Source organism: Neofelis nebulosa, chromosome 15, assembly GCF_028018385.1.
Source record: "Neofelis nebulosa isolate mNeoNeb1 chromosome 15, mNeoNeb1.pri, whole genome shotgun sequence".
NCBI lineage: Eukaryota > Metazoa > Chordata > Mammalia > Carnivora > Felidae > Neofelis > Neofelis nebulosa.
Genome location: NC_080796.1, coordinates 30,116,125 through 30,141,119, shown reverse-complemented (window position 1 = coordinate 30,141,119; position 24,995 = coordinate 30,116,125). Strand labels below are relative to the sequence as shown.

Genomic DNA, 24,995 nt, shown 5'->3' with positions numbered 1-24,995 from the left:
TGAGAGAGAGAGAGAGAGAGAGAGAGAGAGAGAGAGAATCCCAAGCAGCTTCATGCTATCAGTGCAGACCCTGATGTGGGGCTCAAACCCACAAACTGAGATCATGACCTGAGCCAAAACCAAGAGTCAGACATTCAACCGACTGAGCCACCCAGGCACCCCTAGAATATAATTGTAACACTTAAAACATTGAAAGGATCTGTAGCTGGAATATATAAAGAAGTACAATTAATACAAACCAATAAAAACCATCAATGAAACCTCTGGGTCTGCATGCTTGAAATTATTTTTACATCTGTACAATAAAGTTCACTGCAGCATTCTGTGTTTGATAGCAAAAAGAAAGAATGAATGAACTGGAAGCAGCCTAAGTGTCCACCTCTAGAAGAATGAATAGACTGAACTGTAGGAATCTACAGTGCAATATTATACAGCAGTTCAAAAGAAATGAATCAGGTATATATATGGACTGATAGGTTTGAAACCATATTATTTTATTTTATTTTATTTTATTTTTTAAATTTACATCCAAGTTAGCATATAGTGCAACAGTGATTTCAGGAGTAGGTTCCTTAATGCCCCTTATCATTTAGCCCATCCCCCCTCCCACAACCCCTCTGGTAACCCTCTGTTTGTTCTCTGTATTTAACAGTCTCTTATGTTTTGTCCCCCTCCCTGTTTTTGGATTATTTTTGCTTCCCTTCCCTTGTGTTCATATGTTCTGTGTCTTAAAGTCCTCATATGAGTGAAGTCATATGATATTTGACTTTCTTTGACTAATTTCACTTAGCATAATACCCTCTAGTTCCATCCACGTAGTTGCAAATGGCAAGATTTCATTCTTTTTGATTGCCAAGTAATGCTCCATTATATACATATACCACTTCTTCTTTATCCCTTCATCCATCGATGGACATTTGGGCTCTTTCCATACTTTGGCTATTGTGGATAGTGCTGCTATAAACATTGGGGTGCATATGTCCCTTTGAAACAGCATACCTGTACCCCTTGAATAAATACCTAGTAGCGCAATTGCTGGGTTGTAGGGTAGTTCTGTTTTTAATTTTTTGAGGAGCCTCCATACTGTTTTCCAGAGTGGCTGCACCAGTTTGCATTCCCACCAGCAGTGCAAAAGAGATCCTCTTTCTCCACATCCTCGCCAACATCTGTTGTTGCCTCAGTTGTTAATGTTAGCCATTCTGACAGGTGTGAGGTGGTATCTCATTGTGGTATCTCATTTGATTTGTATTTCCCTGATGAGTGATGTTGGGCATTTTTTCATGTGTTGGTTGGCCATCTGGATGTCTTCCTTAGAGAAGTGTCTATTCTTCACCCATTTCTTCACTGGATTATTTGTTTTTGGGGTGTTGAGTTTGATAAGTTCTTTATAGATTTTGGATACTAACCCTTTATCTGATATGTCACTTGCAAATATCTTCTCCCATTCTGCAGTTGCCTTTTAGTTTTGCTGATTGTTTCCTTTGCTGTGCAGAAGCTTTTATTTTGGTGAGGTCCCAGTAGTTCATTTTTGCTTCTGTTTCCCTTGCCTCTGGAGACGTAAGAAGTTGCTGCAGGCAAGATCAAAGAGGTTTTTACCTGCTTTCTCCTCAAGGATTTTGATGGCTTCCTTTCTTACATTGAGGTCTTTCATCCATTTTGAGTTTATTTTTGTGTCTGGTGTAAGAAAGTGGTCCAGGTTCATATTTCTGCATGTTGCTGTCCAGTTTTCCCAGCACCACTTGCTGAAGAGACTGTCTTTATTCCATTGGATATTCTTTCCTGCTTTGTCAAAGATTAGTTGCCCATATGTTTGTGGGTCCATTTCTGGGTTCTCTATTCTGTTCCATTGATCTGAGTGTCTGTTTTTGTGCTAGTATGAAACCGTATTATTAAGTGAACAGAGGAATATGCAGAATGATGAAAATGTTATGATATGATGCCAATTTAAAAATGTAAAAATAAAGGTGCCTGGGTGGCTCAGTCGGTTAAGCATCTGACTCTTGATTTCATCTCAGGTCATGATATTGCAGTTTGTGGGTTTGAGCCCTGCATCAGGCTCTGGGCTGACATCCCGGAACCTGCTTGGGATTCTCTCTCTGCCCCTCCCCTGCTCACACTCTCTCCCTCAAAAATAAACTTTAACCAAAAAAAAAGTGAAAATACCGTATGTTGTTTATAGATGGGCATTAAGCAAGTATTTATGAAGCACCAGCTATATACCATGTAGTGATACACACACACACACACACACACACGCTGTGTATGCACACATTAGTATGGTATATTTTTACATGATATATTTATGACTGGAATGTATTTACATCTGTTATATGTTTAAACATACATATACATATAAAGTATAATTTATTTGATATAGTAGGAATATGGTATGAACACTAGAGTATCAGAAATGGGCTGGAAGAACACATACTACTCCCATGACCCTGCTTGCCCCTGGGGATGGGGAAGGAGCCCAGGACTGGGTGGCACTTCCATCCGGGAGGGTGGGAGCCAGCAGCAAATGTCACAAAATATCACTGCTTCTTTTTTTTTTTTTAATTTTTTTTAATGTTTTCTTTATTTTTGAGACAGAGAGAGACAGAGCATGAGCAGGGGAGGGGCAGAGAGACAGGGAGACACAGAATCCGAAGCAGGCTCCAGGCTGTCAGCACAGAGCCCGACGCGGGGCTCGAACCCACAAACCGTGAGATCGTGACCTGAGCCGAAGTCAGATGCTCAACCGACTGAGCCACCCAGGCGCCCCAAAATATCACTGCTTCTTATGTCCACATGATAGAAATACAGTGTTTGTTACATTCTTTCTACTTTTCTGTGTCCTTTAAATTTCTCAAAATGAACAGAAGCCTATGAAAACAGGAATTTGTGACAAAACATGTGGTGGAAAAAAGTCTGATTACATGCTGGTCACTGGCCTTGCTCACATCTTCCACTGCATCCCAGCAGAAGAAAAGCTTCAAGAAGCACTAAGATCCAGGCACCAAGCAATGCTCTAAGTCACCCAAAATGCTCCTGGTTTAGACTTCACTAAACTTCCAAGGATTCTGATAATTATGATCAGAGATGCAGTTGACTTCTGTTCATGGTTTTGCTTATTGGCCAATTGGCCAAATGTGTGACAATCTTTAATTTAATCAGAGCTTTGCATCAGGCTAAACAGTCCCTACAAATCCAGTCAGTTCTGCTTGCCCCCGTCTGTCATGTGTCACGTGGGCCTCCTTCAGTTGTCATCCTTGCAAAAGGCTCATTCCCAAGAAATGCATTAGGTTCATCACGCCAGTGGGACCCTCAGGATCCATAATGAAGTCCCAAGGACCCTGCTTTTCCTTCTCTTTCAGCGTGCAGCTCGGCCATCTTAGCCATGTCCTAAATGAGGAGGGAAGCCACACGGACATGTTCTCCCCGTCCCTGGGCCCAGGACACCCATTCCTCATTGGTCCACTCATATCTGGCTAATCCACTCTTCCGCCTTTTATAGGCAGGGACCTCCCATCAGTAGCCATGGTTCCCTTCCTGGCCAAATGCATGTGCTTCCTATTCTGAAAGCAAAGAGAAAGGGAAGGGGTGGTGAGCACTGATCCAACAAATAAGGTCGCTCCTCTCTGTAGGGAGGAAGGAAAGGAACCCACCTTTCACACTCTCTCTCGTCTTCTAGCTTGTGAGCAATAACGGGCAAACATCCTCCACTCTCTCCATCTGTGACTGACTGGGTCAGTCTCCATCACCATCTATAGAGCTCAGGGGTGAGACAGTTGGGCGTGGGGGGCATGATGGGGTTCCCTAACCCAGCAAGAGAGCTCAGTCCCATCTGACTCCTTCAGACTGTTCTCAGTTAAAAGCTGTAAGGAAAGGAAGTGGGTGCTTAGTCTCCCCAAGTCCCAAGCCATGTTTAATGTACATTCTGGGGTATAAGCGATTAGTTCTGAACAGAGAGCTCTAAAGAGTTTGTCTGGAAGACACATCTTTGTCAAGAGGCATAAGGATTGAAATCCCAAACTTGCTAAAGCAATTGTCCTGAAGGAAGTGAACCCTAGAGAAGCCATGAGGCTTTATGTCCTAGAAGAAGTGAACCTTAGAGGGGACCCATGAAGCTCAATCTACCAAATAGGTTGTCCTGGCCTGGAGGTGAGGGGGTGGTATTTAAATCTTAACTCTTGGGGCGCCTGGGTGGCGCAGTCGGTTAAGCGTCCGACTTCAGCCAGGTCACGATCTCGCGGTCCGTGAGTTCGAGCCCCGCGTCAGGCTCTGGGCTGATGGCTCGGAGCCTGGAGCCTGTTTCCGATTCTGTGTCTCCCTCTCTCTCTGCCCCTCCCCTGTTCATGCTCTGTCTCTCTCTGTCCCAAAAATGAATAAAAAACGTTGAAAAATAAATAAATAAATAAATCTTAACTCTTACAGGGGAGCCTGGTTGGCTCAATCAATTGAGCATACGACTTTGGCTCAGGTCATGATCTCATGGTCGATGAGTTTGAGCCCCGTGTTGGGCTCTGTTGACAGCTCAGAACCTGGAGCCTGCTTTGGATTCTGTGTCTCCTTCTCTCTGCAACTCTGCTGCTCTCTCTCTCTCTCTCTTTTCTCTCTCTCTCTCTCTCAAAAAAAAAAAATATACATTAAAAAAAAATCTTAACGCTTACACCTGAGAATAGACTAAGACATCCCTTTGAATTAAGTCCATCAAATGGCCTGGAAATCTTCCACAAAGAATTCCACAAAAATTTGTTATATCTATTTATCATTAGAAGAAATCAGTTAAAACAGGAAAAAATTTTATAAGATAACATTAAGTGGAAAAAAAACAAAAAAAAGATGTGTCTATCATTGGATTGAAACTATATAAAAATAACATATGAACAGAAATTTAAATGAAACTTGGAAAGTCCCCAATTTATTAGGAAGATAGATTGTAGCAAAATTTTTATTTTGATTGATGCTTTTCTTGTTTGTAAAATAAGAACAATTTTGTAAAATGACATTTTAGAAGAGAACTCTGGTTCCATCTTGAGAGACATTTCTCTCAAGATGGAAATTATCTCTGTTGCTTGAGCTTCTAGGAAGAAGGCCAAACCCTTGACAGTGTTAGCCACTGATGGTAATTCTGTTCTCTGGAACAGGAGTGGGCAAAGTATAGCCCATGGGCCAAATCTAGTTTACCAAACAAGAATGGTTTTTACATATTTCAGTGGTTTGGAAAAGCAAGAAAGCAGGATAAATTTTCTGACGTGAAAAAGTATGTGAAATTCCAATTTTAGTGTCCACAAATAAAGTTTTATTGGAACACAGCCACAATCATTCTTCTACTTTATCTATGGCTGCCTTCATGCTCACAACAGTAGGGCTGAGCTGCAACAGAGACCGTATGGAATGCAAAGCCTAAAATATTTACTATTTGGCCCTTCACAGAGAAAGTTACCAAACACCTGCTGTAGGACATCAGTTCAAAATGGCCTAGAGATAGGAACCTCCCACCCTATTCTAACTCCCACTCACCTCTGCATGGGGAAGGGGCGTCACTGAAGTCATCCAAGTGCCAATGACAGAAAGAGCTTAAGGAATATGTGCCTTTAAAGCTTCTAAAACGTCCTCCTTTTTTGTTCCTAGAATGAGGATTCCTGTGTAACAAACGCTTGGTGGGGGTTTTACAGCTATTTAGTTAATACTCGCTCTCCCTTGGGAATGAAGAGCTGATATACGGGGACGGCTGTCATTGCTGCTGTTATCGTGGTGATCATTCCTGTGTATGGTCAAAGAAACAGTCAGAAGCTGTCACACTCCTACTGCTCTTTACAAATGAGACCTTTTTTCCAACTGAAATCACAATGTGTGAGTCTAATTAGAATAAAGCTCATTAGAAACAGAGGTGGCCATTAATGCCTTGACTGATTTTTCTAAGGAGGTAAGCCGGAGGAGGAGACTTTAACAGCACAGCTAATTATTCTTGCTTTTCTCTGGCATTTCCTCAAAAGTGTGGTTAAATCGTTGTTGGGCTGTTAGGGAAAATGCTGTTGGAACACTGACCGATAGAGGCCCCACCACTTGCAGCCCTGAGGAAGGGGTGGAGGGTGCCTGCTTCTGGCCCCCTGCCCCGCAGAGAGAAGTTGGAATAGCAGCCCCTGGGGGTGGCCTTCATTCCATTTGTCTCCCTTTCCCACCTCCTGCCTCCTCCACATCATGGGGGTTCTGGTTTCTAACTCATCATTCACAGATGCTCTAGCTTTGGAATGAGCTTTTCTGCCCCTGTATTCCTGGTGCAGGGACAGAGCATAAGTGTCCAAATTTCCATGGAAACATGGGTCTGAGGTTGCCTCTGGATGGTGATGCCTGGAGGAAAAGGTTGGGGGAAAAAACTTGTGGGGCGGGGGGGGCGCACGGTGCGCAGAGCAAGGAGATGGCCCACTGAATTTCTGCCCCAAAACACAGTTGCGGCAATTATGTTTCACGAATCAAGGTGTTCTTTGGCACCTGAAAGCCAGTCCCACAAAGCCGGGTAGAAGTCTGTCAGGGACAAAGCTAAGTCAAGAAACTGAGACTCAGGATGCCCATAATTAGGAAGAGAGGAGGAAGATGAATCATATAAAGGAAGCACACAGGGAGTAGGAGAATCAAAATAATGTACAGGCCAGAAACTAACAGGTTCCTGGTGTCATCCAGAGAGATCAAGGAGAGGAGACTCAGTCAGTCAATCAGTCAGTCAGCAAACAAGAGCCTGCTTTATGACAAGTGTAACTCACAGTTCCAGACAGAAATAAACCTCCTTAAAACAAAACTCTATAATGGGCCTTTGTTACCAAGCTTAATGCTTGCTTTCTACAAACATGAGAATCTTCACTAAGGTATTTAGTTCCCTGGCCCCTGTGAAGTTTTCTAATCAGAACTTCAGGACAACAGCAAAGACTGAGTTTACGACTCCTGACTAAATATTATAAAAAGAGAACCAGACTGGGAATGCAAACTGGTGCAGCCACTGCAGAAAATATAACTACCTACGATCCAGTAATAGCACTACTGGGTATTTACCCAAAGAATACAAAAATATTAATTCAAACAGATAAACGCATCCCTGTGTTTATTGTAGCATTATTTACCGTAGCCAAGATATGGAAGCAACACAAGTGTCCATGGATAGATGAATGGATAAAGAAGATGTGGAACACACACACACACACACACACACACACACACACATTGGAATATTGTTCAGCCATAAAAAGAATGAAATCTTGCCATTTGCAACAACATGGATGGATCTAGAGTACAATGCTAGGTGAAATAAGTCAGATAAAGACAAATACCATATGATTTCACTCATATGTGGAATTTAAGAAACAAAACAAAAGAACAAAGGGGGAAAAAAAAGAGACAAACCAAAAAATAGACTGTTTCTAATGGAGAACAAACAGATGGTTACCAGAGGGGAGGTAGATAGGGAGATGGGTGAAAGGGAGTAAGAATACACTTAACCATGATGAGCCCTGAATAATGGATAGAATTGCTGAACCACCTGAAACTAACATAACACTGTATGTTAACTATACTGGAATTAATTTTTTTTAAAAAAGGAGAGCTGGTGTTCCTATTGGCACTTGTAATTGAACTGTCCAGATGCACATTTTTTAATCCAAATATAAAAGTGCTTTTGCTTTGTCCAAAAAAAAAGAGAGAGGACCGGACATGATTCCTTCTGTGGTTTATATATAGGTATTATTTATATAAATAAGAATGATGAGTAGTGAACAGTGGGATTCTGATATCAGCCTTTGTTCCCCCTCTATGCATTCCTGCTGCCCTCTGCTAGGTTCCAGGCTGTTCTTAGAACCAGACTATGCCCCAGTCTCTGCTGATACTTGTGTTCAAACCTTACTCTTTGTCAGCTGTGTTGTTTCTCTTTTAATTTTTTAATGTTTATTTATTTTTGAGAGAGAGAGAGAGTGGGAGCAGGGGAGGGACAAAGAGAGAGAGGGAGACACAGGACCCGAAGCAGACTCCAGGCTCTGAGCTGTCAGCACAGAGCCCAACATGGGGCTTGAACTCACAAACCAGGAGATAGCAACCTGAGCTGCAGTCGGACGCTAAACAAACTGAGCCACCCAGGTGCCCCTCAGCTGTGTTGTTAAAGAGGACTGCTCTTTCTTGTGGGACACAAAATATTGACAATTTCCTTCACTTATTAAAGTCCCAAGACACTTCCTGAAAACATCATTTAATAGCCTACACACACACAGCACGGCCTCCCTCCAAACGCCTAAGTGTTCATAACCATTGTGATGTGGGCCACACAAGGATTCCATTAAGTACCAAAAAGACAAGGGTGAATAAGAGACCCACCCTGCTGCCTGCAGTAAGGGAGGCAAACATTTGGGTTAAAATCACCCTAAAGCCTGGTGGTAGGATAGAAGGACGACTGAGAGGGGAAGAGACCCATTCTCCCTGAGCCCTGGGGGAAATGTCACTTGTAGATACAAGGTTGAAACAACACTGTAAAGACTGAGTGGCTGCATGGAGACAGCTGGAGAAGGTGGTCTGAGAGAAGGGAACAATGTGTGTGAAAATACAGTGGTGCACAAGAAAGACCTGCCTGTGTGAGACGCGGTGGGTGATTGGTCCTGTTGTTTCGTTCGTGTGTTTGGTAGCAGAGTGTTCATGGGCCGTACCTTGGTAACCATTTTTTTTTCTTGGGATATTTGTGGGTTTTTTCACACCTAGTAAAAATGCTGCAATGAAAATATTTATACATACACTCCTAAGAACTTTATGAAGCTATAATTTACATACCATAAAACTTACTCATTTTCTATGTACAATGCAATCATTTATAGTAAATTTACCAAATTATGCAACCACCACCACCCTCCAGTTCTAGAACATTTCTATCACCTCAGGAAGGTCCCCCCTGCTTGCTTATAGTCAATCCTCTTTCCCACCTCCAGCCCCAGGGCAACAATGCATATATTTTTTTAAAAAACATATATTTGGGGGGCGCCTGGGTGGCGCAGTCGGTTAAGCGTCCGACTTCAGCCAGGTCACGATCTCGCGGTCCGTGAGTTCGAGCCCCGCGTCAGGCTCTGGGCTGATGGCTCGGAGCCTGGGGCCTGTTTCCGATTCTGTGTCTCCCTCTCTCTCTGCCCCTCCCCCATTCATGCTCTGTCTCTCTCTGTCCCAAAAATAAATTAAAAAATGTTGAAAAAAAAAATTAAAAAAAAAAAAAAAAAAACCAAAACATATATTTGGGAGGGGCGCCTGGGTGGCTCAGTTGGTTAAGCCACCGACTTTGGCTCAGATCGTGATCTCACAGTTTGTGGGTTCAAGCCTCCCCGTTGGGCTCTGTGCTGGCAGAGCCTGGAGCCTGCTTCGGATTCTGTGTCTCCCTCTCTCCCTGCCCCTAACCCACTCGCATTCTGTCTTTGTCTCTCTCAAAAATGAATAAACATTAAAAAAGTTTTTAAGAAAGAAAGAAAGAAAGAAAGAAAGAAAGAAAGAAAGAAAGAAAGAAAGAAAGAAAGAAAGAAAGAAAGAAAGAAAGAACATATATTTGGGGGTTTATCTTTGATACTGATTTCAATGATTGCTATAATAAGGGGTATGAACATTTTTGGGACTCATAGTACACATTACCAAGTTGCCTTTTGAAGCCACCATACCATTTTACATTCCTGCCAGCAACCTGGGATTTACATTTCATTGTGGACTCTCAAGAATTGGGCATCACTGTTTTCCAATACCGTCAAATGATTGGATTTGTATTTTTTGATGACTGAAGCAGGCCACTTTTCTATTTATGTGTTCACTGGTCTTATTCCATTCTGAATGAGTTTCCAGTGTGTACCCATCCTTCTTACTGATATCCTCTTACTGTCCTTTTTTTATTATTATTGGTAGGAGCTTCTCCTATAACTTATTTACACACTGTATGCTACAGGTATTTTTCCATTATGAAATGTGCCTTTTCATTGTGTTATTTTTTGACATGCAGAAGTCTGTTTCCACATGATCAGATGTGTTCCTGTTTTTATTTTCTTGTGATCTTTTTCGATTGCTTTGTATAAGTTACTTCCCTCTTTCCATGAGAGCTGTTTCCCTCTCCAGAACTTTAACAGAAGTTCAGTTTGATGGTCTGTTACATTATGGTTAAGATTCAGCACATCAGTTCTCTTGGAGTCTGTCACTTCTGGTGATCCCCCTTGTCAGATACTTGATTCTTACGTATCTTGTGCTGTACATCTGGGGTATCTTATTCTGTGCTGGGGATTTTTTTGGATGCGTCCATTTTAATAAGAGCATGGGGGAAGTGGCACCCATACAAAAGGGGGAAGATCTAGACGGAGCCATGTGATTCGCAGACGAGGGACCAAGGTGTGCTGTCAGTCTGGAAAGGCCTATCCTCTGATTCCAAAGGCCTGGATTAAGCCATCCTTTGGGAATTGCAAACAGGCAGAGCTTGGGTTCAGCTGTTGAACAGTTTCATGGGCAGCTTGGAAAACTATCCCCAAAGAGAAGGCTCCCTGTCTGGAATGCGGCACAATTCACTGAGCAGCTAACACGTTGCCGACGCTGGTCAAAAGCCCTGGAGATACAGCACTGCGTAAAACGCTTTCTGCCCACTTGATGCTTCTGTTCAAGAAAGAAGACAGCCAATAGCGAAAGGAACTAATATATGAATAATGCCAGGAAATGATAAATGATATAAATAAAAATGAAGCCGAGGTAGAAGGGCTATTGTGTACAAGGTGGGGTGTTCAGGGAAGACAGTGAGGTGGCATTTGAGCAGAGATCCAGAAACTGAGAAGTGATGAGTGTGGTGAGGGCTGATGGGGGGGGGGGGGGGAATCTGGGATGGAGGGGGAGGGGCTAGCACCCACATGCCTGGCTTGTTTGAGGACCTAGGTGTAAATGACTCCTTCAGCTATGGGCCCAGTTTCTCACCTAGACAGTTTATTCACTGCTGCGTCTGTTGAACTCATTTTTCAATATCATCAAAAGAGCGCTAATGTATTAAATAACTTCCCGTGGGCCAAGCTTTGCTGAGCACCTTATGTGTTTTCTGATCCCTCAGCAACACTGCATGTTAGGTCACTTTCCCCATTTTACAGATGGGGAAACTGAGACTTGCTGCGTCCTCTCAGTAATATCCATCCAGTTGTCATCTACCCCCCTGGGAAAATCCTCTGTTCGTGGCTGATTGTTAGGTGCTTGAGGTGCATGTATTAGGCTGAAAGCCCACAGGTCTACAGAAATGTACTAGAGACTTCCATGATAAAATCAAACCTGAAACTGGACGGCCAGCCCTTGACCACTTGTCTACTTAAACTTCAGGACCAAGGTACTTCAGAGGAACAATTCCTTGGTCCGAACTCACTCTTTGGGCTGCCCCTCTTTAAACTAGCAGAATTTAAAATTAGGATAATGGCTTTCCCTTCTCTTTTCCTTCACATCCCCAATTCTTAGCCCAGACATTTCAACCAACAAAGAATCCATACCCTGGAACCTTGGAAATGTATGCTCTGTGTTGACATAAACTTCTTGAAGTTCCAAGGAAATAATGCAGCTGAAGAGGACACAGAAAACCCATACAGAGTAGGGGCACAGTGGGGGAAATCTCCAGAGGCAAGAGCTCCTGAAGATTTTTTATTTATTTATTTATTTTAACGTTTATTCATTTTTGAGACAGAGAGAGACAGAGCATGAACGGGGGAGGGGCAGAGAGAGGGAGACACAGAATCAGAAGCAGGCTCCAGGCTCTGAGCCATCAGCCCAGAGCCAGACGCGGGGCTCGAACTCAACGGACCGCGAGATCATGACCTGAGCTGAAGTCGGACACTTAACCGACTGAGCCACCCAGGCGCCCCCTCCTGAAGATTTTTGAGTCTGCACCAAGATGCTTCTGTGGTTCTTCAAACAGCCTTCCTTGTCAGCATTGTTGGGACTTTGCAGCCTCCTCCCAGGGATCTTGTTCCCCGTGGCTTTCAACGGGTCCTTTGCACAAGGGTGGAAATTGTGTCTCGAGGCCCCAATTCTGACTGCGGAAAGCAGTCTTTACAGACATCCCTTTCTGTAGCCGCATAAGGGGAAGGGCCTCCTTGGTCAGGAGAATTGCCGTGATTCTTCTAAACCCAGCTCACTCCCACTTCTGCCTTCTGACAGCTGAAGGTTTTCAGGTTCTCTTTTTAGCACAGTTCTTTATAAATTTAAATGAGATGTGCAGTCATGTTACAGAAGGTCTGCCCGCATGGGGGTGGGATGTGCCAGGAACCGTTCTCAGGTTCCCCTTCTAGAACGATGCCGGCCCTCCGGGAGTTCTTACTCTCCATGCCTTTGATTTCCAAGTTTTCTGTCCATGAAATATTTGGTTCTCAGAGCTGCTGGCAGGTGACAATAACAAAAGTGGAACTGATTAGAATTTGAAGTTAGTTGTCAACTCACTACAGTTCTAACAAAAAGGACGAGGATGAGCCCTGTGGTCTGTGGTCCTCTGAGGTTCCCCCCGCAGGTAACATGGCGCTTCTCCCACCTGGCAGGTGTCATTTGTCCAGGAAATAATGTCAGCAAAACAACTGTTGCCATTTTCCTCCACCTTCTCCTCCTCCTCCTCATAGTGGTTATAATTTCAGAGAAGAAAATGTTCAGGAAGTGATCATTGCAGTCTTGGGTTTACGTAGACGGTTGATACAGTTTTGTCCCTCGAAAGGGGGCGCTCCATTATGGTAACAGTAAACTTGGAGGGTCTAAAAGGCTCCTTCTGCTGTGTTAACTCTGTAACTCATTTACAGAGTTAGAGACACTGCTGTGTCAGTGAGGACATCCGTTCACATACGTGTGGCTCTCTGTCATTGCACGCAAGTTCTGTCTTGTGGATGAAGTGCCTTCTGCACACCACATTGGCTGGCTGGGGCTTTGCCTTGATTTGGGGCCTCTTTTAGGTATAAGAAAGGAAAGGACTTAGGGTCTGCCACAGAAGTGTATCCAAGGTCACGAGGTTCTGGCCTCCCTGCGGTACAAGGCTGAGGTGGGAGGAAGGGACACCCATCAGATCACAGTTTATGACCATAAGGAAGGAGGTCCCTGCTCCCCTGCCAGGAGACTGACCACACTCGGGATTTGTAATAACAATGATTGCAATGATAGCAGCAGCAGCTAACCTTTATTGACTATCTGCCAGGCACTATGTTTTTCCCATTTAATCCTGATCACAACCCTGAGACAGAGACCATGAGTATCCCCAGGAAACCAAAGCCCAGCAATTTGCCTGTTGTCACACAACAGTGTGTACATCCGTATATACACTGGAAATGTCCTCTTTCCTTTCCTGATGAAAACTGCATGAGCCCTGCCTCTCCCCTCCAGCTAAACAACAGTGTCCATTTCCAAATACCCTCCCTGAGCCGCATGAGTTGAGGATCTGTGGAGAGCATCACCTATGTTTCTAGCACTGTGCTGGTACGTTTGGATGTGTCCTGTTTCCCACTTTGGAGAGTAAACTCCCAGCCATCAGGGCCCAAGGGGTTCTCCTTCCTAGCTCCCAACACGTGGTTCAGAGTGTCTCCTAAGTGGTCGGGGTCCCGGCGAGGGATGGTATCTGCTTGCGCAGTGTCACCGGGGAGGCTGTTGATGGGCGATGACGGCTGAGTGCATGCCTCTCTTCTCAGGAAGATCGGTTACCCAGTTTCTTTGCCTGGGAGACATTTCGTGCCACTTCTAAAATAAGTGTGGTGGTGACACGGGGCTCAGATGCTCTGCAGGTAGCAGGGGTGAGAGTTGGCAATCTGATGGAGGAGGAAACCAAACATCGTGAATCACATTCAAAGAGAACAAGCAATCTGGGGCCGTTTAACGTGGGAGCTGGCAACCTCCCATGCCTCGCAGGCCCCGAAGATTTCACTGTGTGGCAGCATTTTGTTATTTATCAAACACATGTGCACCTGTGTGCATGCACACACACACACATAATAACTACAATTATGTGCCAGACACGATTCCATCACCGTACTACTCTTAACTTGTTTAATCTTCAGCAACCATGTGAAGTAGGGATAGTTGTCTTCACTGTACAGATGGGGAACCTGAGACGCAGAGAGGTGACTCGGTCAAGACACCAGAGCTAGTCACAGAGCCAGGATTACTGCCCTGTCAGATGATACAGTCATACGTTATGATGATGCTCACCCATTAGGACAATGTGAAATATTTGCAGCATCCAGATATTATGACAAAGAATCCTGTAATACGTTTGCGAAATAGTTTCATGCAAAATTGTTATTTTCTTTGTTTTAGATACTTTCAGGAATAAGTTCCAGTTAAGTAGAGAAATCTGTTTTTAAAGGAATATATCCCCTCAGAATTTAAATGCATAGTGTGTATTCAGAAAGAAAAAGGTTGAAGGATACAAATGCTATTAATACATGACCTTTTACAAAGCCCTTATCTATGATATTGTGATCTCATGGTGGGCAGGTACTTTTGTTCCTGTGCCGTCTCGAGGGATTACAGACGGAGAAGCTGAATGCTCTGACCAGGACAACCCAGCTGGGGCAGATGTGGAGCCTAAATCCCAGTCCTAACCATGCCTTCATAGAGTGTATAACCCACTAGAGAGAGGAGGAAAATGTTCAAAAGTAATGACTGTATGTAGTCCTCAAGCCCTCAAGTAACCTGTTTTGGTAGCAAATGAATCAAAAGCATTTTCGCTTTCTTTTGCATCCTACACATACCAAGCATAGTCCCAGATCTGTTATACATAGTTCAGTGGATCTTTGGCGGGCCGGGTTGGGGGGGGGGGATTTAACCCCTGTTTTAATTGGGAGTGGGTTAAAACTATGACATCCCTGGATTATACCATCCCCTTCTGTAAAATTCTAAATTCCAGGCATGGAGATGTAACCATAGAGTATGTGCAGCCCCAGCCCCAGACAAAAGTGGCTTGTTCATTGTTTATTTCAGTTTCTTATTCATGAGAACTTGGTCTCCTGAATGGTTCGTCCATTTGGTAATTTCTTGGTGAAAGACTGAGTCTTGTATGTGCCTAACATAAGTTCTTACCAATATAAAGTAAGGGCTTATTTGGGACTTGGTAAAACTTCCATGCCTCGAGGCATAGTTCATTTATAAATCAGCCAACAAGCATTTGCACCTTTTCTACCTTGTGCCCAGTAGTCACTGATAAAGCCTGAGTTCTGTTCCAAGGGGACAGACTCATTGAGAGAAAATTGCTGGTGAGTAACTTGTCTCGGACTCTGCTTTAAATTTCTCATTCACACGCTATTCTTCTCTTTTCCCCTCAAGGGTCGAGATTACTGTTCGGAAGAAGAGGATATCACATAGCACCAATTCGACCACTCAAACCAGGAGCTACTACTGTGTAAATAAGTTACACCCCAGTTGAAATCTTTGCAAAGGTCGGTTCTCTTCAACGAACAGCACTATAGCAAACGAAGATCGTTCCATATCGTATGCCCCATTAAATTACAGTGTTTCTTAATGAACTTGCAAAGGAATATTGCTAAAAACAAACAAACAAACAAACAAAACCGTTCTCGAACTTTCTTTGTTGCTGCTAGTTAAAACTTGTTGCAACTTTTCACTTCTCTTGTGTCCAGGTATGCAGCAAAATTCTGCAATTTCACCTTAAAGATACTGTTGGTTTTACAGATGCTCTCCAACCTATTTTCTATAAGATGAGGTAGTGGTGAACTCAGATATCAAACTCCTGTTGTAGAACTGTTCCGCTTCTAAGACAAGCGTCTCCTTTCCTCTCTCCTCCCTCCCTCCCTGTCCCTTCCGAGCGGTCCAGAGCCTTGCTTCTCACTGGCAGTGTTGCGCTTTGGAGATGGGATGGTTGCTATGGCAAGCTTTGTTTCTCTGCTAAGAAGAAGTAGAGAAGCTCTTATCCATTAAAAGCATGTTGTGACGTGACTCCCGGAGTGACGTGGGAGTGAGCAGCAGGTGTCATTGACTAGGGATCTTAATCAAGGATTAAGCTTGCAACACTGGCTTTGCTCAGATGCAGACGGAAGTGTGATCACAATCATTTTGAATCCCTCTTCCCCACTTTTTTTTCTAAGAAAATAAACATTTTACTGTTTTTATGTATCCTTGTCTTCTCCCATTCATCCAGTTCAGTGTTTCACGATGATCCCGGGCGCAGAAGATGAGCCCTCCTTTGCAGTGACACTGATAATTGACCTTCGTGGCTCCCTGCCCTCCCATCCGTCACCCACCACCCATTAGCAGGCTGTCAGTGGTCAGAAGAGATGAGGGGACACCCGTCGACTTTTTAGGAGGGCCTGAAACCACCCTGTTACCTTTCATTTCGTTAGCAAATAAGCCATCCTCCGTCCTCACTCTCTCCCTTCAGAATGTTCCATGAACCTTGCCACTTCCTCCTCCTCTTACCTGCAGCACTGGCTAGGACAGTGCAAAGCGTCTGCCTACTGGAAATGTAGCACGTTGACACTGGTGATGGTATTTGGAGATGCAGAAGCCAAAGCCCCAGGGCAGTGGTGGGGGAATGTTGACTGTGGGTTTGGTAGAGTTTATTTTTCCATATTATATGAAGAGAATGATCTCTTCTCGAAGACAGAAGTAATATTTTTAACAAATGTTGTCACAAGTAAATAGCAATCAAAAAGGAGAAAATAACTTTTGTATTTTTTTAACGCGTTTGATAGCTTTGATGAGGGTTCTCTTTGTTACTGTCAGGGAAGGGCACCCTATTAAATGCTATGCTAGGTTTGGGTTTGTCCCACAGAAACACAGAAGGAGCACTGGGTGTATCTCTCTCGTGGGGTTTATCAGCCGCACTGCCACCCTCCCAAGGTGGGTAGTTATTTGTCCTGGGTAGCCAAGCAGCACCTGCCACGGAACAGAATCAGAAGCTGAATTTGCACTTGCTGAGGAGATGAGCCTTGACTTTACAATCCATCCATGTGCTAATGGTGCGAGTCCTTATCTCCGTTTAGACCGAGGGGCACAACAGTGAGGGAGAGGAAACTCAGTCAAGTGCTACAGAAAATGGACTCAAATGTTAGCAACAAAAGCCCTTAATTCTTTCAGCCGACAGCAGCTATTTTGGGGAGCAGCTGTGGTTGTTACATAAATAGAGATGCAGCCAAAATTTAAGGCTTTTTATCCTGCTTTAAGCAGAAAAATGCAGAGAGAGTCAAGTCGCCTAGGGTTCTAAGTTCCCTCCCTTTGTACGGTTTTGGCCAAGTGACTAAAATAGTTTTCCTCCACCGTAAATGAGCTGCTGAGCCCCACCTGAAACCTGTCCATTCGGGACTTGGCCTACTGTTAGATGATTTCCTATTCTTACCAGGCAACAATGATGCTGACACGAAGCATCTTCCCTGTGACTCCTCTGTTTGGTGTCTCAGAGAGTGTCTTCCCAGAAAATCACCGCCTTCTACCCAAAGATAAAACATGCTCGTATCGTTTTTTTCCAGTCATTTTTAACATTTGACATCAGACACATGTACACGGAACTAAGTGTGTCCTGGGAATTTGACTTCTGAGTGTTTCATTAAACTAGAAGCCGGTTCCCATGAACCAGGGCCTCTTCACCTGGAGTTCTGTCTCCTGGGTTTAACTCTTTGATGTGCAGATGTGATTTCATCTGCAGACACATCGGTGTATCTAGAAATAGATCTGAGAAATGGGGTGGTTGAGTGGGTTGGCATGAGATGCTTGACTATGTTAGCAGCACACAAAGCTTGTCTGTTTTCCATCGTTGGCTTTAATCATAAAATTGTCAAGTGATTTGTGTTTGTACTTTATTTTTTTTATGCCTTCTGAAAGGGTCTAATGCAAAAATATTTTGCCTTTCCCCTCCTCCCCCCCCCCCACCCAAGTGTATCTGAACATTAAGCAGATTGTCTCAGATACAATGAAAAGAATCATCCAGAAACTAGTGCTTCAGCTGGCTGAGGACTCAGGGAGATGGAAGGAGGGAGGGAGGGAGGGGAGTGGCCTGGCGAATGGAGGTAGAAAAAGGAAGGATGAGAAATGGACTGAGAAGCTTTTAGCAGAGAGAGTCGATAGCATGGCCAAGTGCCGGATGCAATTCAAAATCCAGCTGCCTGGCGGCCAGTGGGTGGGGCTGACTGCCAACAAGATTTACAGCTGGATTACACACGCTTTATGTGTTCTAAGTTGTGGAGTTGTAAAAGTTCAGCAGTATATGCGCTGCTTTCTTTTGGTTGGCGGAGATTCAAGATTCTGGAGTCCTTGCTGTCATAACTGAATACGCATTTGTTACTGGCAGAGAACCTCAAAAGAAGCTTTTACCTCAGCAATGCTGCTAGCCCCAGGCTGGAGCATAGAGCCGTGTTATGGTCTATTTAGGGACAAAGAACAGTACAAAGTCCAGAGACGAGGAAACTAGGTCAGCCCTCGGTGGCCACCCACAGGCCCGCTGGGAGACAGGTCTCTCCCCCTCTGCAGAGCCCCTGGTCTGAGACGGGCCGTCTCTGACTCGAATAAGAGATGAGATGAGCTGGTGGAGGAGTAGCCTCAGGTCGTCTGGGCTCTGCACTGGCGCTGCCGCAAGTCAAGGGCGCCCCCAGAGTCCGAAGTGACCCGCCTGTGACCTCAGAGCCCCCAGGAGCAGCCCAGGGACGGTGGCGCCCCCTTCCTGGCCCCATTTGATGCCATCCTGCTTTGAGTTGCACCTCTGTCCTCCTCCCAACCTCATCAAGACTTTCTTCCTCTGAGAGCCAGACTCTCCCATAAGCCCGCTAAAAGCAGAAATTATACCTCTCGTGAATTTTACCTCAGAGCCTGTGATGCAGGCCAGCATATTGATTACAAATTCTGCTCAGACATTAGGCAAGGATTTTAAGAGCGCTCCATCTCTACTGGCCTTAGAAAAGAAACTCCGTTAAATATGTTGGTTTCCTAGGAAGAAAAATGATCAAATTCTTAATCCAAGAAAATACTGACTCTGAATCTTGGACTCCGGGACTCTAGTATGTTCTTTATGAAAGGCAAAACGATTGGTGTCTAAGGCAGCCTCCCTCCTCCCAACTCCCAAATTAAAAAAAAAAAAAAAAAAAAAAAAAAGGCGTATTAGATTGCACTGTATAATTTTACATAAAATCTGCCTTCCATGCTTCTGCCCCTGGAAGGCATTTTCAGAGTTTTATTTCTTTGTACCTCTCAGAAATAAAGCTTTTTGTTAAGTTGCTTGAAACACCAGAAGGAAAAGAAGACCGGGTCGAGGAAAGGGAATATGTATTTAGAGACATGATGAAAAGGTGGCAGGAAGCAGGAACATTGGCTTCTGGAAGTCACGTGTGGACTGCTAGACCCCCACGCGCTTGTGTGAAGCTGGATAAGGCTGTCGGCTTTCACACCGCGGCAACTGTCCTTGCAATAAACCTTTGGAATTTTGTGAATGAGTTGTATGGGTTGCCTTTTGCCAATGAATGGACCTGTTTTTCCAAGTGGAAAATATGTCCTTCAGTCACCTTTATGTGTGTCTCTGGGAAAGGGTCAAAAGGCTACAGCAGAAAATGAAGATGGCGGGTGAATATATTTACGTTTGTGACAAACCTGAAGACTCTCTATACCACGTCTTTCAGGAGACTCTTGTACCTTATCTGGGATCTAATCTTAATCTTGGGGAAAGAGGAAAAGAAACTAATATTTATTAATTATACTCAACTCTGTGCCAGATACTGTGCTAGGCATTGTATGATTGTCTCGTATAATCCTCACCATAATCCTGTGAAGCAAATCTGTTCCCCTCGTGTCCTAAGTAGTGTATCGTAAGTACAGAATGCATCTATCCGACATAAATGCCCATGTTGAAAGAAGGAAAGATGTCATTCAAGTATTTTCCGAATTTTTTATTATTACTATGCCCTTTGCAACACTGTGAAAACAACCCTTTGAGGGTATCTACCTTCCAGACTCTCTTTGGCTCGTCACCAGCTGGCTTTGCCATGGGGAATGTTTTCTTTGGCCTTCCTGTATCTGATGAGCTGCCCACAAACAGGAGAGGCCACTGGCTAACAGGAGTGTAGGGTCCACAAGAAAAAGGCTTTGGGAATTTAAGCACAGGTCTCTCTTCTTGGAATCCTGACAGCATCTGGAAAAGGAACCTGGGACTTCTGCAGTTAAACACCAGATGCAGCCAGAACAGGCCTTTGAATGCTTGATTTCCTTCCCTGGCTCCCCAGGCTTATTTCATCACAGGCTGCACCATTTTAAGGTGAAAAGCCTTAACCTTGCAGAGAAGTGTGGGAGAATCTGAGCTCCAAAGGTAGAGGAAAGGCCTCGACCATTGACTTACAATCCTTTCTTGTGGGCTAGGTCTTGATGTCTCTTTTTGATGTTTGAACCGGGGTCTGTATTTTCCAGGCTAGTATAAGCACTGAAACTAGATGTGAATCTCTCTCAAGACTTTAATGTTTTGGATAGTCATGTAGTGACTTGAATAGTCATTTAAATAACTCGTCCAAGGTCAGAAGAGCCCAAGAATTCCCCAGAGTTCCTTTCCTTGCTTCTAAAGGCACATCCTCGATAGAAGATGACTCACGTCTCCATGGCAACTGTTAAAGGTGCTGCCTAGAGAGGACCCACCCCTACCCTCACTTGGGTTGAAAGAATCAAAAGAATTTCCTTGTGTAGAGGGGGTGCTAAGTTCAGTTTTCCTGTGAAAACTATCCCCAAGATCTCACCTCCTTCAAACCCAGCAGCTGTCAAATTCCTTCAAGATAACGTGGGAAATGGCTCTTCTCTCTTGTAAGCCAGAGAAATGGCTTTAATTCAGCAAGATTCATTCCTAAACCAAAGGCCTCATTCTAATACTGTCTTCCGCCTCTACCCAGAATTCTCTGTTTTTCCCTTTCTAGGAGTTATTTTTAGTCCAAGGCTTTGAACTTGATTGAGTAAGACTTAGAGGCAGTAAAAAGAACTCCATAAACTCAGCCAGAACTGCCTTAGGGTCCCTAGGATTGAAAATAGCTCTGGCACCTTAGGGACCACTTGGCCTAGACCCAGAGGTGATCGAACAGCCCCTGTGTTTTGGGCATTTCCGTCCAGACCTTCAGGGACTGTTCTTTCTTGACAGTCAAGTGAGCGAGGGAAGGGAAGCTTCACAATAGATTTCAAGCCAGCTTTTCCATTCAAAACAAGATGCAAATTTATTTTTAAAAATTCATATCTATTTCCCTGGAACAGAATCAGGCAGCTGCCTTATTAGGACTCTAAATTTGGATCTATTTTCTTAACACACACACACATACACACACACACGCTCACATGCACATGCACAAAGATGCATAGAGAAAGAAAATATAACTACTTTATCACTGAAATACTTCAAGGAAAAGCTGTATTTTGCTTTTTGTAATCTCTAAGATGACATCTAGGAAAGTATTGGTGTAACTCTAGTAATGACAAAACAGGAAACGCTGGTGATCCCTCTCGTGAAAGTTTGAGTTAGACTGAAACAGGAGGATAGAGGTCTGCTGGTCACCTCACCCTGTGCCCCCTCTGGACCAGGCTGCCCTGCCACTGACATGTTTGACTTACCTGGGCTTCTAGCCTGGATATCGTGGCTGGCCTCCTTTCCCTATCCGTGGTGCATAAAGGATTCATCCCTCAGGGTATGTGCCTCGTCCAGCCATTTGCATCTACAGCGTTTCCTACACGCTCTCCTGTTCATCCAGTGTGACCTTGACTGGCATTTCGGCAGTTCCACTAGGATGCTCCAACAGCAGTGCTGGAGCCCCTTCCTGTAGGATTTGGGGCCCTTCCTCCAGGTTGTCCCAGATGTAGCATGTTTAGCATTGCCTTCTCCAGTGTTGAGGACTCATGCATTCAGTGTTTATAGAGCGCACAGTATACTCCAGGCACTGAGCTAATTGCCAGCAATACCCGGTTGAACCAAACATAGCTCCTGCCCTCAAGGAGCCTGCCATTAGTTGGGAAGACACTGTGGGATCAGTACTGGGTGCTGCGGGAGCATCTCAGAGTAACAGCCGACCGGCTTGGAGAATCAGGGGCTCCCCGAAAGGGGTGACATCAAAGCTCAAGTTTGTTAGAGGACTGAGGGAGAGCGTTGCAAAGGGCCTTCTACGCTGAGGGAACAGCGTGCGTCTCAGCCCAAAGGAGAGACAGCGTAGGCTGTCGGGGTAAAGTCGCTGAAGCTGGGAGCTGAGGAGTCGAGGAAAGAGGGTGAGGACAAGCAGTCAGCTGGCTGGTCCCAGAGGACCTCAGAGGCTTCACAGTGGACCTGGGGTGGGGGGGTTAAAGAAGAGCTATAGGCCATGCTCTGCCCTCCGAGTCAGAGGTCACTGCTGAGGTCACCCAGAGAGGTAAGTGTGGGTAGCACCAGGGCCAGGCTCGGCCCTCTTGCTGTGAAAGCTCACAGTTGCTCACTGAGATGATTCGTTCCCAGGTGTCCTCTGCCTCTGCCCCCACCCCACCCCAGCACCTTGTCCTCCCGCCAAAAGCTGTTTGCATTCAAGGGCTTTAACCTGGGCTAGATCTTGCTTAGAGGCATACAGGGCACACTGCCTGGCCATCCTGACCTGTCCGTGGAGCCACGAAGGTTAAGAATACCTCTTGGAAGGAGGCTGGCCTAGACCCTGTGATGAGGGTGTGCCCTAAGCTGAATACATGGGAAGCAGCAGAGGGCTGGCTGGCCTAGTGTGACCCCTTCATTCATTCTACCCAAAGGCTGCTGCGCTCGGGCAGCCTTTCACCGAGTTAGGTCACGCCCTGTGGCCAAGCCTTTGCTCTGTCCGGAGTACCTACCTGAATCCTGCCAAAGAAAGGGGATATAAAAAAAAAAAAAAAAAAAAAAAAAAAAAAGCACAAATGGAATGTATGCACATGGAAAATACCTGCAGGCCTAGACAGCTGCCATGGACCTCACGGGGACCGAGGAGCCACCAGAGTTCAGAGCTCTGCGCCTTCTGGTCATGAGGCAGGGAGGCTTGGGGAGAAGCAGTCTCTCTGTGGAGACAATTCACAGTGCCTTCTCGGTTTTCCAGAGAACCCATTAGGAGTTTAGAGCATTGGGTTCTGCCCTCCCCCATCCCCACAAATGATTAGAAATTTTATAAAGAGAAGAGAAAGAATTCAATGAATCAAAATACTAGCTATGAGGCAGCACGGTTTCTAGAAACTTAAGAAAAGGCTCGAACAAGTGCTGGTTTCCCCAAGAGGCTGGAGGAATTAGGGGCCGAAGGTACAGTTTGGTCTTCTGCTCGGGGACCCCAAAGGATTCTGAATATTCCTGGGGACTGACCTCTTGCAAAACCCCCACACCTGTCCCCTGGGTGCAGCCTTGGCATATTCTACAGCAACACCAGCCTTCTGAACCTTGGAAAGATTGGAGCTCAAACACCACCCTTTTGCCAGATGCTCCTCTGGCTCCTTGCTGAGGAATTTCTAATTCGGTGTCTCGTGGTTCCCAAATGTCCCACAGGCCTGGCCTGTTTCGATTAGAATTTGGCCCGCGGTTACCATGATGTTGGAAATTGAAGAACCTTTGGCCTCACACTCGCCTACCTTAAAATCAAGGTCCTGGAGGGTCCCCTCGGTGGCAGTAGGGGGTGGTCATGGGATATGGCGAGGTTTGCCTTAGGGCATCCTCTCCCCATTGTCAGCTCTGGTCTAGTTCCCTCACTGTCCCCGGGAAAAGATCCAAATGCCTCCTTGCTGGTTGTCAGTGGCTGTGTATTTGTTCCGCGTATTGTGTTTTATTTGGGAGAAGGGCCTTACATTCACGGGAGACAATAGTGGCAGGATCAGGAGGCATCAGCTCTCAGTTGTGTCTGAGAGGTGACTAGGGGCATCGCCTTTCTGAGCACCTGCAAAGCTTCCTCGGGCGGACATGGGAGCCCAGCTGGGCAGGCTCCCCAGCTCTCTGCATGCACATGAACTCTGTAAAGCAGTGGGTGCCCATTATTTCCACCGCACATGCCTATCAGCAAAAACTCTGTGAGAAGCACCTCCTCTGTATGTTTAGAAATTTATTTAAAGCGCATATTCACAATATTCCTGTGCTAATATATTAGACACATTATAAAAAGTATACAACATAGAAATCTTAAAAGAATAAGATAAAAAAATATCATAAACAGAGGTTCTGGTATTTTCTCTCTCAACACCTGAGGGGGATCTCAAGTACCCCCCTGGGATGTGCATACCCGCTTTGGACACTACTGTTTTAAGAGCAAAGCTGCACACCTTGATGGCGTCCATCCCAAACCACCGTGCTGGCGCTTGGCCTGCGGAATAAGAAGGTCTTAAGATAAAATCCCCAGGAGCTTCTGACCTGGGAGACAGGGCAAGCAAACTCTTCACACAACATAATTTAAAGAATTAAAAACCTGCCCGACCGGAAAGCTATCCCCAGACAGTCGTGGCTACAGGTGCTAAGAAAAGATCAGGTACACTGTCCAGAGTCGTGGGATTGCTCATCTTCCCTCTCTGGGTCTCCAGAAGAGGACGTTTGGCGACATCCCCGGCTCTCTCATGATTGGAATTCTTTGAACCCTCCAACTGCTTCAGCAGCCACATCGCTCGAATATTATTGTTGATTTGACCACCAAGATGTAATGATGATTCTGTTCCATTTTGAAAAGGGTCTGAGAAAGTGTACAGGTCTAATTATATATACATATTTATACATGTGTATTTTTGTTTATTGTTACATTTTGACATTGGACTTTCTATTAAATAATTTTTAACAGTTGACCTGGCTTTGTTCTTTTTTTTGTGTGCCTTTCTTCTTTCCTAGGTCTCCAGGAGGGGGCCATTTAAATGTCACAGATCTTGTCCCTGTTGTCCCTCCCTGCGTCTCTCTTCTTCCCTATTCTCAGTACACAGGGCTTCTCCTATCCATTCTTTCAAGTTCTGATTTTGCAGATATGTACTGCATCCAGGACCCACTTGGAAAGCCCCCAACTTTGTCTTCATTGCCCCCAGTTTCCAGGGACAGCCCACTCAATCCCGTCAGCTTCTACAAATGCACA

At 44.9% G+C, this 24,995-nt stretch overlaps 1 protein-coding gene across 1 annotated transcript in view; it reads left to right on the top strand.

Annotated features, from left to right (window-relative positions):
• Window positions 1-24,715, top strand: part of C15H1orf21 (chromosome 15 C1orf21 homolog) — a 238,433-nt gene extending 213,718 nt beyond the window's left edge. The window contains exon 6 of the mRNA XM_058701149.1: window positions 15,289-24,715. Within this exon, the coding sequence (XP_058557132.1) occupies window positions 15,289-15,327 (39 nt within the window). The 3' untranslated portion in view covers window positions 15,328-24,715. The remainder of the gene's footprint in view (window positions 1-15,288) is intronic.
• The last annotated feature ends 280 nt before the right edge of the window (window positions 24,716-24,995 follow it).